General features: G+C 30.8%; 1 protein-coding gene across 1 annotated transcript; it reads right to left on the bottom strand.

Annotated features, from left to right (window-relative positions):
• Positions 1-639: 639 nt before the first annotated feature.
• On the bottom strand, positions 640-4,607 carry LOC133876758 (uncharacterized). The gene is made up of 4 exons (XM_062315005.1): positions 3,122-4,607; positions 1,815-1,896; positions 1,160-1,280; positions 640-792 (listed from the first exon to the last, which is right to left on the bottom strand). Exons 1-4 carry the CDS (start codon positions 4,605-4,607, stop codon positions 640-642), a joined length of 1,842 nt encoding a protein of 613 aa, XP_062170989.1.
• Positions 4,608-13,384: the final 8,777 nt, after the last annotated feature.

Raw genomic sequence — 13,384 nt, 5'->3', positions numbered from 1 at the left:
ATCAGTTGAGTAGATAAGATGAGCACGCCACAGCTTTTGCCCAGAATTGTTTTGGCAGCCTTTTCTCCTTGAGCATAGTTCTGGTCATATTTAGAATGGTACGATTCTTTCTTTCGGCGATCCCGTTTTGCTGTGGTGTGTAAGCAGCAGTCAATTAATGTTTTATGCCATACTAGCTCATAACCCGCGGGATTCTTCATTATAATTTTATCTCAAAATTTATATCACAACATATTCAAAAGTTTAAGAGGATAAGAATGAATAAATTTAATAATTTGATTTTAAATATTAAATTTTGAGACTAATAGACAGATTAAGAATACATCCTAGCATAGGTAATCAGGGTTGAAAATGTAACATTATCATGTTTAACCCCCCTCTCTAGCATTATTAAGTTTAAGCACATCACAATACTATTATTAAGAATAATTACATTAGATTGTTCGAAATTCTATCTCCTGGCCTAAAAAAGATTAGATAGCTGTATGAATTCCAATTGAAGCAAAAAAGAAGAAAAAAAATGCATTACAAAAAAAATTCCTTGAAAAATCTCAATCAATTTAAATGTGTGATGAATCATATAAAAAAGGTAAGGAAAAAGTCTCAAAAGTTGTGCGTTGAAGATTGATTAGTCTTGTATTAAGTGTATCGCTTTCGTTTGCAAAGCAATTTGATCGGCATATCATCATCATCTGATTCAACATCTTCAATAGGTAAGGAAAACGACATTGAAGAATGTTGAGTGAATGTCTGTTCGTCTTCTATATTTTGTTCAGAGTTGGCTGGAGTTTCCTGTTATCATTAAATTTCATTAGAAGATGCATTAAATTATGTAGATAATTTCTTTTTTAAAAAAAAATACATAATTAAATGTTACCTTTTGGATCTGAACCTCTTGTGAAACATGTGGTTAAAAGATTTTTGAAACGGTATAATTCTCTAACCCTCTTTTCAGATTATAGTCGTTGAGTCGCAATTGGAATATATATTCATTGGAAACTATTGCTTTCATTTCTCTTGGTAAGATATTGTCCTTCAAATTCTGTATAAATATAAAAGAGCATAATGTTATGATAAGTTAGAGTATGTTGTATTAATTTTTGATTACTTTTTTACTTTATTATGTATTGGTAAAGTAAATTTTTTATGTTTTTGTTACCTCATCTTGCATGTCTACAAGTTCTTTCGCAGTCTTGCCTATAAGTTGTTCACCCTCTTTATCAAATACAATGAATGTTGTTGAATTAGTTGTATCTGATACTTCTATTTGTATCCTATACCTGCTTCATTTCCAAATTGGTTAGTAGTAGGAACTATATATATTTATACACAATATTATTTTTTGTTTACCTTAGTACAGAAAATTTAGGTTCCGCCTTACAACGTTCACACCAAAAAGATCCTCCTATAAGCTTAACCTTCGTCTTGTAAGACAACCAATATAATACCATCCAAACTTGTTGTCTATTCTATTGACTTTGCATAAACATGTAATTAATATTTCTTGCAATATTAAATCTTTCAAAAATTAAAATAAATGATACGATATTAGTGATCTTATAGGTTAAGATTTAGATCTTATAACTTGAGGGGCTCATACCTTTCTCTCGGGTTTCCATTCCATTTTTTTTATTTCAACAATCGTCTTTCTGTTTCGCAAGGCAAGTTCTTTGTCTAGAATCATCGGTGGTCAATCAATCTTCAATTCTTTAACTTTTGATACTGTGACATTGTTCAACCTATTCATTAAAAATAAAAATAGGTTAGTTTACATTTTCTTAGTAAAATATAATATAATTAGGTAATAGTTGTACTTGTCAAGAACTCTGGCAACTTCAGGAATTTTAAGGTTAATGTACACCCTTGTTGCAGTTGTTGATGATAAGTTGTATTCACCTACAAAAAATTCAAAGAGAAATCCATTAACATATACAAAGAAAAATACGCATTATATGGTTTATAAAAATAGTAAATAAAGTAGTTACCCCTGAAAGTCTTCACAATAGTCGAAGTTACTATTACAATAGTTGGACTTGTATTTTTCTCATAGAAATCATCACCTACTTGAAGTGCTGTAGATCCCCACAAAGTTGTTTGCAAATATTTGTTTCTGGCATAGTAGATAACTAAGTTAGTATGCTATGGTTGTTGGGGTTCAGTAGCTGATTGTATTTCACATGAAAATAAAATTATTTCTTTCTCTTCTAGTAACAACTGAATTTTTCGAACTTTTGTTGGACGACCTTTTGCCTTAATCTCTTCAATAACTCCAACTGATTCTAATCTACCAATGACATCTGCAAATTAATGAAATTGATTTTAATAAAATTAGTATTGAATTGTCACTTTGTATAAGCTATAAACTATTTTTTAAAGTAAATGAAAATAAATGATCAATATACCAGTCAAATAAGTAATGTCATTGCAACAACTCGCTATAGTTTCATAATCAGCGAGTTCAAATCCATAATGAGGTATGGCATGATCTATTCCATTGATCTTAGAGACCGAAGTTGATGACATGAAAATAATTTTAACTTCGTTATGTACCGGACGAAACTTCGCTCTATATTCCTCAACTATGAAATTCTTGATTGCGTAGATAGGTCCTTCATTGAAGAGAGGTCTGAAACGCTGAGCAAAATTCTTTCTAATACTTGCATGTATTAGTGTTCCCTGATAAAAAATAAAAAAAAATAAAAAAAAAAAACATGTTTCACAAATTTATTGTTCCATATTTGAAAATAATTAAATTGAGAAAAATAGATACCAACTTACATTTTCGTCAGCCATTATCATATCAAGACTGATTAGCTCATGGTCATTTGCTATGTTAATTGCGTCCCACATCCGAATGATTCTAACTTTCACAATCTACGTGTCTTTCTCGATTGAAATTTGATTCAGGGATGTGTAAGCCATGTTGATATTATTCAGTAACACCTGCACAAAATTTATTTTAGTAAGGTGTACTTATATTTTTAGTGAAAAATATAGGCATTTTAAATCAAGTTACAATATAAGATTCAAATATATAGTAAATGTTACCTCTAGGCAAATCGTTGAATATTTCCTTGTATACTATATTTTTTTGTATGGAAATTATCGCCATAATGTTCACCTTCAATGAATACTCTAAGCCCATTTCTACTTGTAACTCTGGATATAGCGACATACAATTGACCATGACTAAAGACAGGTTTTGGTAGGAAAAGGCCTACTACACGTTGCAATGATTGACCTTGACTTTTATTAATCGTCATAGCAAAGCAAACAGATACTGGAAATTGTCTTTTTTTCAATACAAAAGGCAATTTAGAATCAGAATGAGATAGAACTATACGTGGAATGAATACTTTATGTCCAACTTGAGTCCCTGATATGATTTTAGCCTCTAACACCCATTTTGACAATTGAGTAACCAAAAGTCTAGTGCCATTGCAAAGTCCAGCACTCTGATTTAAATTCCGAAGTAACATTATAGGGATTCCAACTTTGAGCCTGAGTTTATGGTTTGGTATACCCGGAAACTTCAATGAATTTAGGAATTCTATTGGATACATAATATCTTGGTCTTGAATGTTGCTTGCAGCTTTACATATTGAATCAGCACTGAGATATGTTTCTTCGTCAACGTTAATAAGATCAATCATGTAGTCATTTATGTCTTGCACGACATCATTTGTTGGAGCTAAAATCGCTCTATCTTCTAAATACTTTGCATCAGTGTATTTACTTTGTAACTCAGGGTAGGTAGCATTCACAATATCATTAATAGGATAAGTATCATGTGGAATTCTTAAATCAAATGGTATCTTAATCAATGCTTCACCTTCACTATCATCTAATTCACCTTCACCTATTTTCAGAATCCATTGTGCAAATTCTCTTGCAGCATTATCGCCGAGATTTTGCTCAAGCCTCATATTCTTTGTCAAAGTCATAACTGTACAGTACTTCCATAATGAAGACCTATTAATTGATGCCTCAACTATTTCTTCTCTCCGGCCTTTAGATACAACCGGTAATATTTGTCGAAAATCACCACCAAGAACAACTGTCTTTCCTCCAAATGGTTTCTCTCCACTTTGTGGATCACTAAAATGTAAAATATCTCTTAGTGAACGATCAACAGCTTCAAAACAATTTCGATGAGCCATAGGAGCTTCATTCCAAATTATTAGACTTGCTCTTGTCATTAGTTTTGCAAGATGTGAACCTTGCTTAAACGCGCAAGTTGAGGTATCTGTTACATTTATCGGTTTTTGAAACCTCGAATGAGCAATTCTTCCACCAGGTAACAACAATCCTGCAATCCCAGATGATGCAATTGCAATGACTATCTTCCCTTCTGAGCGCAATCGACATATCAAGGTTCTCCATAGATAAGTCTTTCCAGTACCTCCATGTCCATAAACGAAGTAAACACCACCTTTATTTTCTGTAACGGATCCAATTACTGAATCATATATCTTTCTTTGTTCATAATTTAGATCACTAAGAAGTTTCATATGCTCATCTGCCAAAAGAATCCTATCATAATCCAGTTTTTCTTGCAATAATCTATTGTTACTTTGACTAAGAAGTAACGTGTTTGGATATGGCATCGTCTCAAATTCTCTTAAAGACCTTGCATTTTTGTTTAGTTATCGTTCAATGTCACAAAGTGCATACTCTTGTAACTGCGAGTCACTAAGATGTAGGTCGTCATATCGTAAAATTCTTCTTTCTCGATGCAGAATATCTTCAGATAACAATTTCCAATTCGAAATCCATAATTTATAAGTGTCAGCAACCTCACAAAAAATCAACATTGTGACAAAAAGTTCACGAAGTTGCTTCCCTGAAGCCCAATGGGATGCATGATTTAAAGCTTCATGCCACTCTTTATCATCATCAAGCAAACCAAGAGCATAACATGCTGACTTGAAAGTTGGATACAACACACTATTTACAGCTCTTATTTCCTCAAAAGACCGAGGTCCTTTAACAATGTTAAGTAACATTCGCAAATAAAATCGTTCACCACTACCAGGATGAGAGTAAAATATCCGTCCTACACATCTTCTTTGCTTCCTCGATCTCCATTCCTTGTCTTTGTTATGCCAAACCCATTTGGAAGGGAAATCAGAATAAGTCAACTCTCTGGCTTCTTCATACAAAGCATTTGTTTTCATCCATTCAGTAAATTTAGTCTTTCTAATATTCGGTTGACTCAAAACATTATCTAAGTAATCAGAATCATCAAACATGACCGGTTGCTCATTTTCAAGATGAAAATTTAGTCTCTCAACTGCAGGTTCTCGATAATGGATTTCAAACTGAAAGATCCTCCAACATGCCTCTATAGCAGACACATATCTACAATCTAAATATGCTTTTATTTCATCAGTATCTGTCACATGTTGTATTCCAGTAGAACCATCGACATGTAAATTTTCTTCAAGAATTAAAGTTGCACGATCAGGTCCTTTATTTATATATTTGAATAAGTACTTGATAGACCTTGAACGATTGCACCACTCAACATTTATTTGTGACTGATATTTCACCAATAAGTCAATATTGTGAGGAACTATAAATCGTTTGTCAAGCTTGACACCATTTTTTTCAACAAATATTCCATTGTTCCTCCTTTTATATACTGGAAAGCCATCTTCATCAATCGTAGTTTCAGAGTTAAATCTCTTCGGAAAATGCTTGCTACATTTGTTGCCAATCATACAACTTGAATTTGGATTTATAGAGCCGCAAGGGCCATGTACCATAAATTGTTCGACAACATCATAAGCTTGAGGATTTTTGTTCAAAGCTGGAACTTCTGCTGAGATTATCCTATCTATTTCTATCGGTGTTGGATGTTTATCATCGGGATGTAGAAAAGCAATATATGAGCATGAGGCAATCCTCTCTTTTGGTATTCGATAGTGTAGACAACTGTAAGCGAAATATAAACTTAATTAAATTGTGCATAGAAATTAAAACATAAAAAATAACAACAATAAATTTAGAATACCAGCAAGCAGTCTCCCAAAGTGTTGGCCATGCTTTAAGTCATATAATAGTTGATCGAGCTTGATCTTAAAAACTCTTCCAAGCATATCAAGTCGATCCTCAGGTTCTAACCAGGATTCATAGATAGAAAACTTTCAATCTCCGGCCATTTTGCATTGCAAGTGAAAGTGATAAATAAATCAGGATAGCCTGCCCATCTACAAATTGCCATTGCATCCTGATAATTCTCAATCATATATCTTGGACTTCCTGTAAAAGTTGAAGGCAAAACAATTTTTTCCCAATAGATGCAGGGGTGGTATCTCCCCTCATAACTGCATCCCTCAATCCACTGTACATTTCAGTCCTTAATGCACCTTGATTACGTCTTATCCACATAAGTCGAATTGCTTCAATACATGTGTATGCATCAACAACAAATTGCTGAAATAACCGGCCACCATATATCAAAGTATGTCCCTCATCTTGACGTTTTTGCAACCGATATGCATAATATTCCCTCATTGTTACATAACTGTTTGTGTTATGTCTAGTTCCACTAATACTTCTACGTAAAATACCCAGCCTAAAACCATCCTCGCCATATGGAAATAGAAGAGGATACTACAATGCCATATATGATGGATGCAACTCGTTGATCCTCTATAATCCACCTTCTTTAAAATCTACAATAACATCACGGTGTGCATTCTCAACACCAATGTCACCAACAATAATTGCAGCAATTTCTGAACATGTGGGAAGATTGTGATCTCTTCCATCGGTAGATCGTGATCCAATAAGACGTAATCTTAAGTGGTGGATATTACCTCCTCTAAAACGGTCTCTAGCCATACGAAAGATCTTCACCAATACGTTTGATTCATCTAGCATTTGGACCAGGGAATCAACAATAGAGCGATCAAGGTTACTGTCGAAGCGATTCAAGGTATTCATTCTATTCGGAACTTCATTTTCAGTGTCGTAAAAATATAGCTGTGCAAAACAGGGGGTCAAGCCATCACTTGGGAGTAATGTTCCAATTCTATGGTGGTTTTGGCTGTTAAGTCGAAATATATAAGGACCTCTTCCATCATTAATTGTCTTATCCACATTCCCACCCATTGATGTCATAGCAAACATGGAATTATAACTTCTAATTTGTGCTTTAAAGTTTTTTGAACGATGCCCACCAACAGGATTTAGCAATTCTTCAAGAATAACAGGTGGTTTCTTAAGTAAAGGCAACTTCACTTGACCCTCCATACAACATAGAGAAAATTTAGGATTATGAGGCTTCTTAGATTTCACTGTTCTTTTTTCATACCATACTATCACACCACAATACTCACATACATATGATGGTGAGCCAAAATTCCATGGTTCAATAAATTTTCCTGTATGAAATAGAGTGAAGAAAGAAAGAAATGTTGGATTAAATTTGATGGTGTGCAAAAACTTTTATATTTTTTATCAAATAAATTTAGTTAAGTCATTTACTTGGAATATCTTTTCTGTTTGAGCTATAGTCGAATCCACGTTCTGTCGTACTTTGAGCAATGGAATTTGTTGGTTGCAAGCTGTTGTGATCCCTAACTTGGCTAGAGCTACTTCCACAACCAACAATAATAACTCCTCGATTTGTTTTCTGTCTTTTATGTTGTGCAAGTCGTTCATTTTCCATTTCGTTTCTATTGTTTGTCATACTTTGAGTAGTTGAATCTGTTCGTTGAACGTCGTTGTATTTCCTAACTTTCTTAGACCTACTTCCACTACCCACGATAATACCTCCTTGATTCCTTTTTTCATTCATAATCATACGTCTTCTTTGTCGTGCAATTCTTGCATTTTCCTTTTCTTTTTTTTTTTCTATTTCAAAATTGTGAAGAAAAAAACGAATTAATGACAAAGTTATAAATCCTATCATTTAGTTCATCAAATTCAACTAAAACATATAATATTACTTTAACTAATTAAACAATATAATCAAAATAATGCAATATAATATGTACAAAATTATTGAAAAAATAGTACACTCACAACATTAAGAAGTAATGCTACCCCAACAAAAAAAGAAAAGAAAAAGAAATTAAAGAAACTAAATAAAAATTTAAGGAAAAGAATGGAAATACCTCAACGCGTATTGCAAATTAGTTCCGAAGTACTCAAAAACAATAACCTATATTCAATAGTTACACACGTTAAACTTAAAGAGACTACTTCCATAATATTATAATGAACATTATAAATAGTTTCTTCAATTTATGTTATAGATGATTGTCTTGGGCATTGGAGTATATTCATACTTTGAGTAAAATACTAATAGACGTTTTCTCTTACTTGTTGGTTCAGAGCATGAAGTGCAAGAAAACAGTAAAGAATATACATCCAAGTGATAGTATAAGGGTTGATTTAAAAAAGAAAAAAAAAATCATAAAAAATAAAATAGAATGTTGAGAATGTCAGAAGTTCTACTAAGCTAATGTTTTACAAATGTCGTAGGTAATACAAATGATATTAAAAATTTTAATTTATATTTAAATATAGCAAGAAAAAATATCTAATTTTTTAGTTTTGTTGTAGCAGACAATAAAGTTAAAAAATTGATATATTTTTAACAATAAATTTCTAGGGGCAATAAACATCTTTTAACAATAAACATTTGTTCACATAAAGTATAACGAAAAAAGAAGTATAATAGAAAGAAAAAAAAAAATAGTAAGAAGAAAACATGGGTTAATCTAATTATCAAAGCATTAATAAAAAAATATATGGCGTAGTTTAATATAAATATTAAAGTATTAATACAAAATTAGTAAGAATCTCTTAGTGTGATACCTATTATATTTCAATACAAATAAAACACAAATAATTCTAAATGTTTGAAAAAAATACAAACAAAAATATTTTTATTTTATTTTATTTTTTTGAAAATTTATTCCAATAGCTATACATTGTCAAAAACGGAAAGTATAAAGGAAAAAAAATAGCAAAAAGAATGACAGAATTATAATCATAAAAACGTATAGCACACAAAGATACAAAAAACCAACACAGTTTTTGTTTAAATAGAAAACCCAGACTAAATGAATGTCAAATTTAACATCCACAAAAGAAAAAAGAGAAAAGAAAAAACAAAACAGAAATATTGAAATATTAAAAACAGAAACAGTTTTTGGTTCGTTAAAAAAGATTGAAGTATTGTATGTTATAATTAAACTTTAAGATTATCTATGCAAGAGAAAACATATAATTATTTAGTTTTGTTTTAATTATCAGACAATAAATTTGAAGGAATAATATATTTTTTAAGAATAAATTTTGTAAATAGCATCATTTGACCTCATATTTCAACTAAAAAGTATAATTCTATAACAATTCAATTTATAAATTAAAATATTTCTAAAATAGTATTTACTAAATGATAAAATCACATGCTATCTATAAGGAGAGAATCAAAATATTATATTGGATTAAAAAATATATATTGGATTACACATTCAAAATATTGTATTGGATTAAAAAGAAATATTGGATTATACATAAAATACTTTCAATTTTTTTTTTTTTTGTTGGTCAACGACATATTGTACAAAATCAAATACAAAATTAATCTAATATTTCAATAAAAAAATTAATTGCAATTCAGGGAAAAAATTACTTATTAATTAATTACACGTTAAATCCAATTAAAAAAAAGATTACATGTAGACATGCAATACTAACACATCAATTAGTCTTTATAAAATCTCAATTATACCCTTATAAAATTTCAAAAATAAAAAAACAACAAAAAATAAATAATGAAAGAAAAAAAGAAGAATGGAAGAACAAATTAAGTGAGAGATTGAACTTTGAAAGGGTAGTCCAGTAGTCAAACTATCCTAAAAGGCAAGACTTATTTTTATTCATATAAAAATAAAAAGAACTGGGCCAGAGTCTCATCTCACTCAGCTTTGAGTGTCTCGAAAAGTAGAGAATCGGTCGGCAAAATTTCATCCCAAAAATAACTTCTCTCTTAGAAACGAATTCCAATGTACTCGCTTAAATGAGAGAAGGGCAAAATGAGAAATATGAAAAAATAGTGAATAAAAGCAAATAAAAATAGTTAGACCAAAACGCCCATAGATCAAGACCTTCTTTCAAGACTCAAAAGAAATAGTTAGCACACGGCTATTTTTGATACTTCTCAACACCCTTAACATTACCCATTTCTCAAAAAAATCGTAAGTAAATGTGTGTTATAACAACCTAAAGAACAAATATCAAGGCCATAGATAGGCTAGAAGAGCTAAACAAAATAAATAGAGTGAAAAAAATAAAGAAAAAAAAAATTATTAGTTAGAATAAGTAAAACATGATGGATAATGCCTAATTAACCTCAAATACAAAACAAATTAAACAAAATATTTTTCATGAAAACAAAATAAAACAAAATATTTCAATAAATATTTAACGTAATCAAATAAATCCTCACATCATGTTTAATGGTTAATATCTCTTTGGTGTTTCGAATGTATTTATATTCATTTTATGTACAATAATCAAATAAATTTTGCCTTATTTTACTTTCAAAAAACACTAAAACACTTAAAAAAAACAAAAGGTTAAAATTGGAGTAAAACACATGGTTTAATATAAATATTAAAGTACTATTAATACAAAATTAGTAGCAATCTCTTAGTGTGATACCTATTATATTTCAATACAAATAAAACACCAATAATTCTGAATGTTAAAAAAAAAAATACAAAGAAAAATAGACATTTTTTTTTTTTTATGAAAATTTATTCCTATAAAGAAAAAAATATATATGATTATTTAGTTTTGTTTTAATTAGCTGACAACAAAATTGAAGCAATGATATATTTTTAAGAATGAATTTTGTAAATAGTATCATTTGACCTCATATTTCAACTAAAAAATATAATTATATAACAATTCAATTTATAAATTAAAATATTTCTAAAATGGTATTTATTAAATAATAAAATCACATGCAATAATAAGGAGAGAATCAAAATATTGTATTTGATTAAAAAGAAATATTGGATTATACATAAAGTGCTTTCAATTTTATTTTTTTATTTGTTGGTCAAGGACATTGTACAAAATCAAAATCAAAATCAAATACAAAATTAATCTAATATTTCAATAAGAAATCAATTACAATTCAGACAAATTTTACTTATTAACCAAACACAATTATTGGATGCAAAACAAAAAATAATTTAAAAAAAGTAATTAATAGTACAAAAACAATTTATCGCCTATTAAAAAAATTGAGATATTGTATGTTAGAATTAAAATTTAAGACTATCTATGCAAGTGAAAACATATAATTATTTAGTTTTATTATAGTAAACAATAAAGTTGAAGGAATAATATATATAATGATATTTTATGTTATAATTAAAATTTAAAAGATCGATATATTTTTAACTAAATAAAAATTTACCCATACATATCATATCTTGGTTAAGTATTAGAAAAAATATTGTTAAAAAAAAAAATTAGAAATTTTTTTTGGGAATCATCTAGACCTATAGTGATATGGGATAAGGACATGGTGGATTGACGTGGGGACGTTGGGAGAGGCGCTCAAATATGGATTGACTCATTGAGGTGATATGTCATTATGCCTCTGTCACTTGCCAAACCAAATACAACGAAAAACAAATAAAAAGGTTTAAGACCAAAACGGCCCATATCTCAATAAACAAAAAGATATTCAGGGAAAAAACCTCAACTACGTACTTCTACCTGTCTCCAGAGTTTTCTAGAGAGAGAGGCAGAGAGAGAGAGAGAGTTTCTAAAGGAACACCCGGATTTATTTGATAGAGCAAACGTGAGGCAACATGAGGATGGCAGGGATGAGGACATGGCAGAGGTGTTAGAGAAGCCTTCGCCCTCGCTTGAGCATTCAGCCACTATCTCAATTTGACGGGTATCGCCGAAATCCATCACTGGTATATAGGTCTTGTTGATGATTAGTTGGTTTTAGAAAGATCAGATGAAAATATTTCATTGCCTCACGTTTCTTCTTTTTCTTGGTTAGAAAAATAGATACATGGAGTTTCTTAATTTCAGTTTTTGAATTTCAAAGGCTTTGCAATGTTTCCCTTAAATTTTCTCGACGTTTTGCTTTTATTGACATTTCAAGTAAAACGCTGTGCAGCAAGGAGGCACGGTTCAGTATTTACAATCGCCGGTTCATGCCACGTGGAACAATTCTACGCAATACTAAAGCAAAACTCAGCTTTTATATATATATATATATGATATGATTCCATGCAGTACTTATCAAATTCTTTTGAGGTGTATTCTCCACCTTGGTCAGAACGAAGAGTTACAAGTTTATTACCACTTTGATTTTCAACAAGAGCTTTAAATTTCTTGAATACAGTAAAGGCAACTGATTTTTCTTTAAGAAAACAAACCCAAAATTTTCTACTAAAGTCATCAATGAAGGTAATAAATTGTTTATTACCTCCTAAGGACATGGGATCTATTGGTCCACATATTTCAATGTGAACTAGTTGCAATGGTGATGTTGCTCTCTAAGATTTGCCGTTGGGAAAAAAAAAGTTGTGCCTGCTTGCCAAGTATACATCTTTCACAAACATTGCTCGATGGCTTGTGTTGACAACTTAAGTGTGCGAATCAAAAGTGCAGGTTGTCGCGAAGTAGTAATTCTCAGAAGTCGAGTGTCGAACCACTGGGATTTGGGAAACAAAGAACACTAAAAAAATAAAATGGGTAATTACCTTTTTCCCCCATGAACTACCAAAAAATGCGCAATGCCCCCATGAACTACCAACTCGACCAAAATAGAGCATTCAACTACCAAAGACAACCATTTTCCCCCCTTCCGTCAGTCAAAGGGGTTAAAACAAACGGTCAACGGGTCATGTGTCGTTTTATATGGGGGCATGTTGGAAGATGATGGTAGTTCATGGGGGGAAAAGAGGAAGATGGTGGTAGTTCATAGGGGGAAAAGAGGAAGAAAATGAGGGTAAAACGGCGTGTGACTGACGGAAGGGGGAAAATAGTTATCTTTGGTAGTTGAATGCTCTATTTTGGTCGACTTGGTAGTTCATGGGGGCATCGCGCATTTTTTGGTAGTTCATGGGGGAAAAAAGTAATTACCCCAAAATAAAATTAAGAAAAATTTATGATAGATGATTTAGTGGAATGATGCAAATAAAATATATAATGAAAATAACAATTAAAAGGGATCGCTAAGGCATTGGGGTTTTACTTTTAACAAAATTATAATATTTATTTCGCAACTCATGTTATAATTGAAGAATAGATCAGTGAATACCAAGAGAAAATATCATCGAAAGATTAATCTTAAAATTGATTGATTTTATTACGCAAAATTAGT

Source organism: Alnus glutinosa, chromosome 9, assembly GCF_958979055.1.
Source record: "Alnus glutinosa chromosome 9, dhAlnGlut1.1, whole genome shotgun sequence".
NCBI classification, from domain to species: domain Eukaryota; kingdom Viridiplantae; phylum Streptophyta; class Magnoliopsida; order Fagales; family Betulaceae; genus Alnus; species Alnus glutinosa.
The sequence above is the reverse complement of the archived record's forward strand: the minus strand, read 5'-3'. Positions and strand labels throughout refer to the sequence as shown.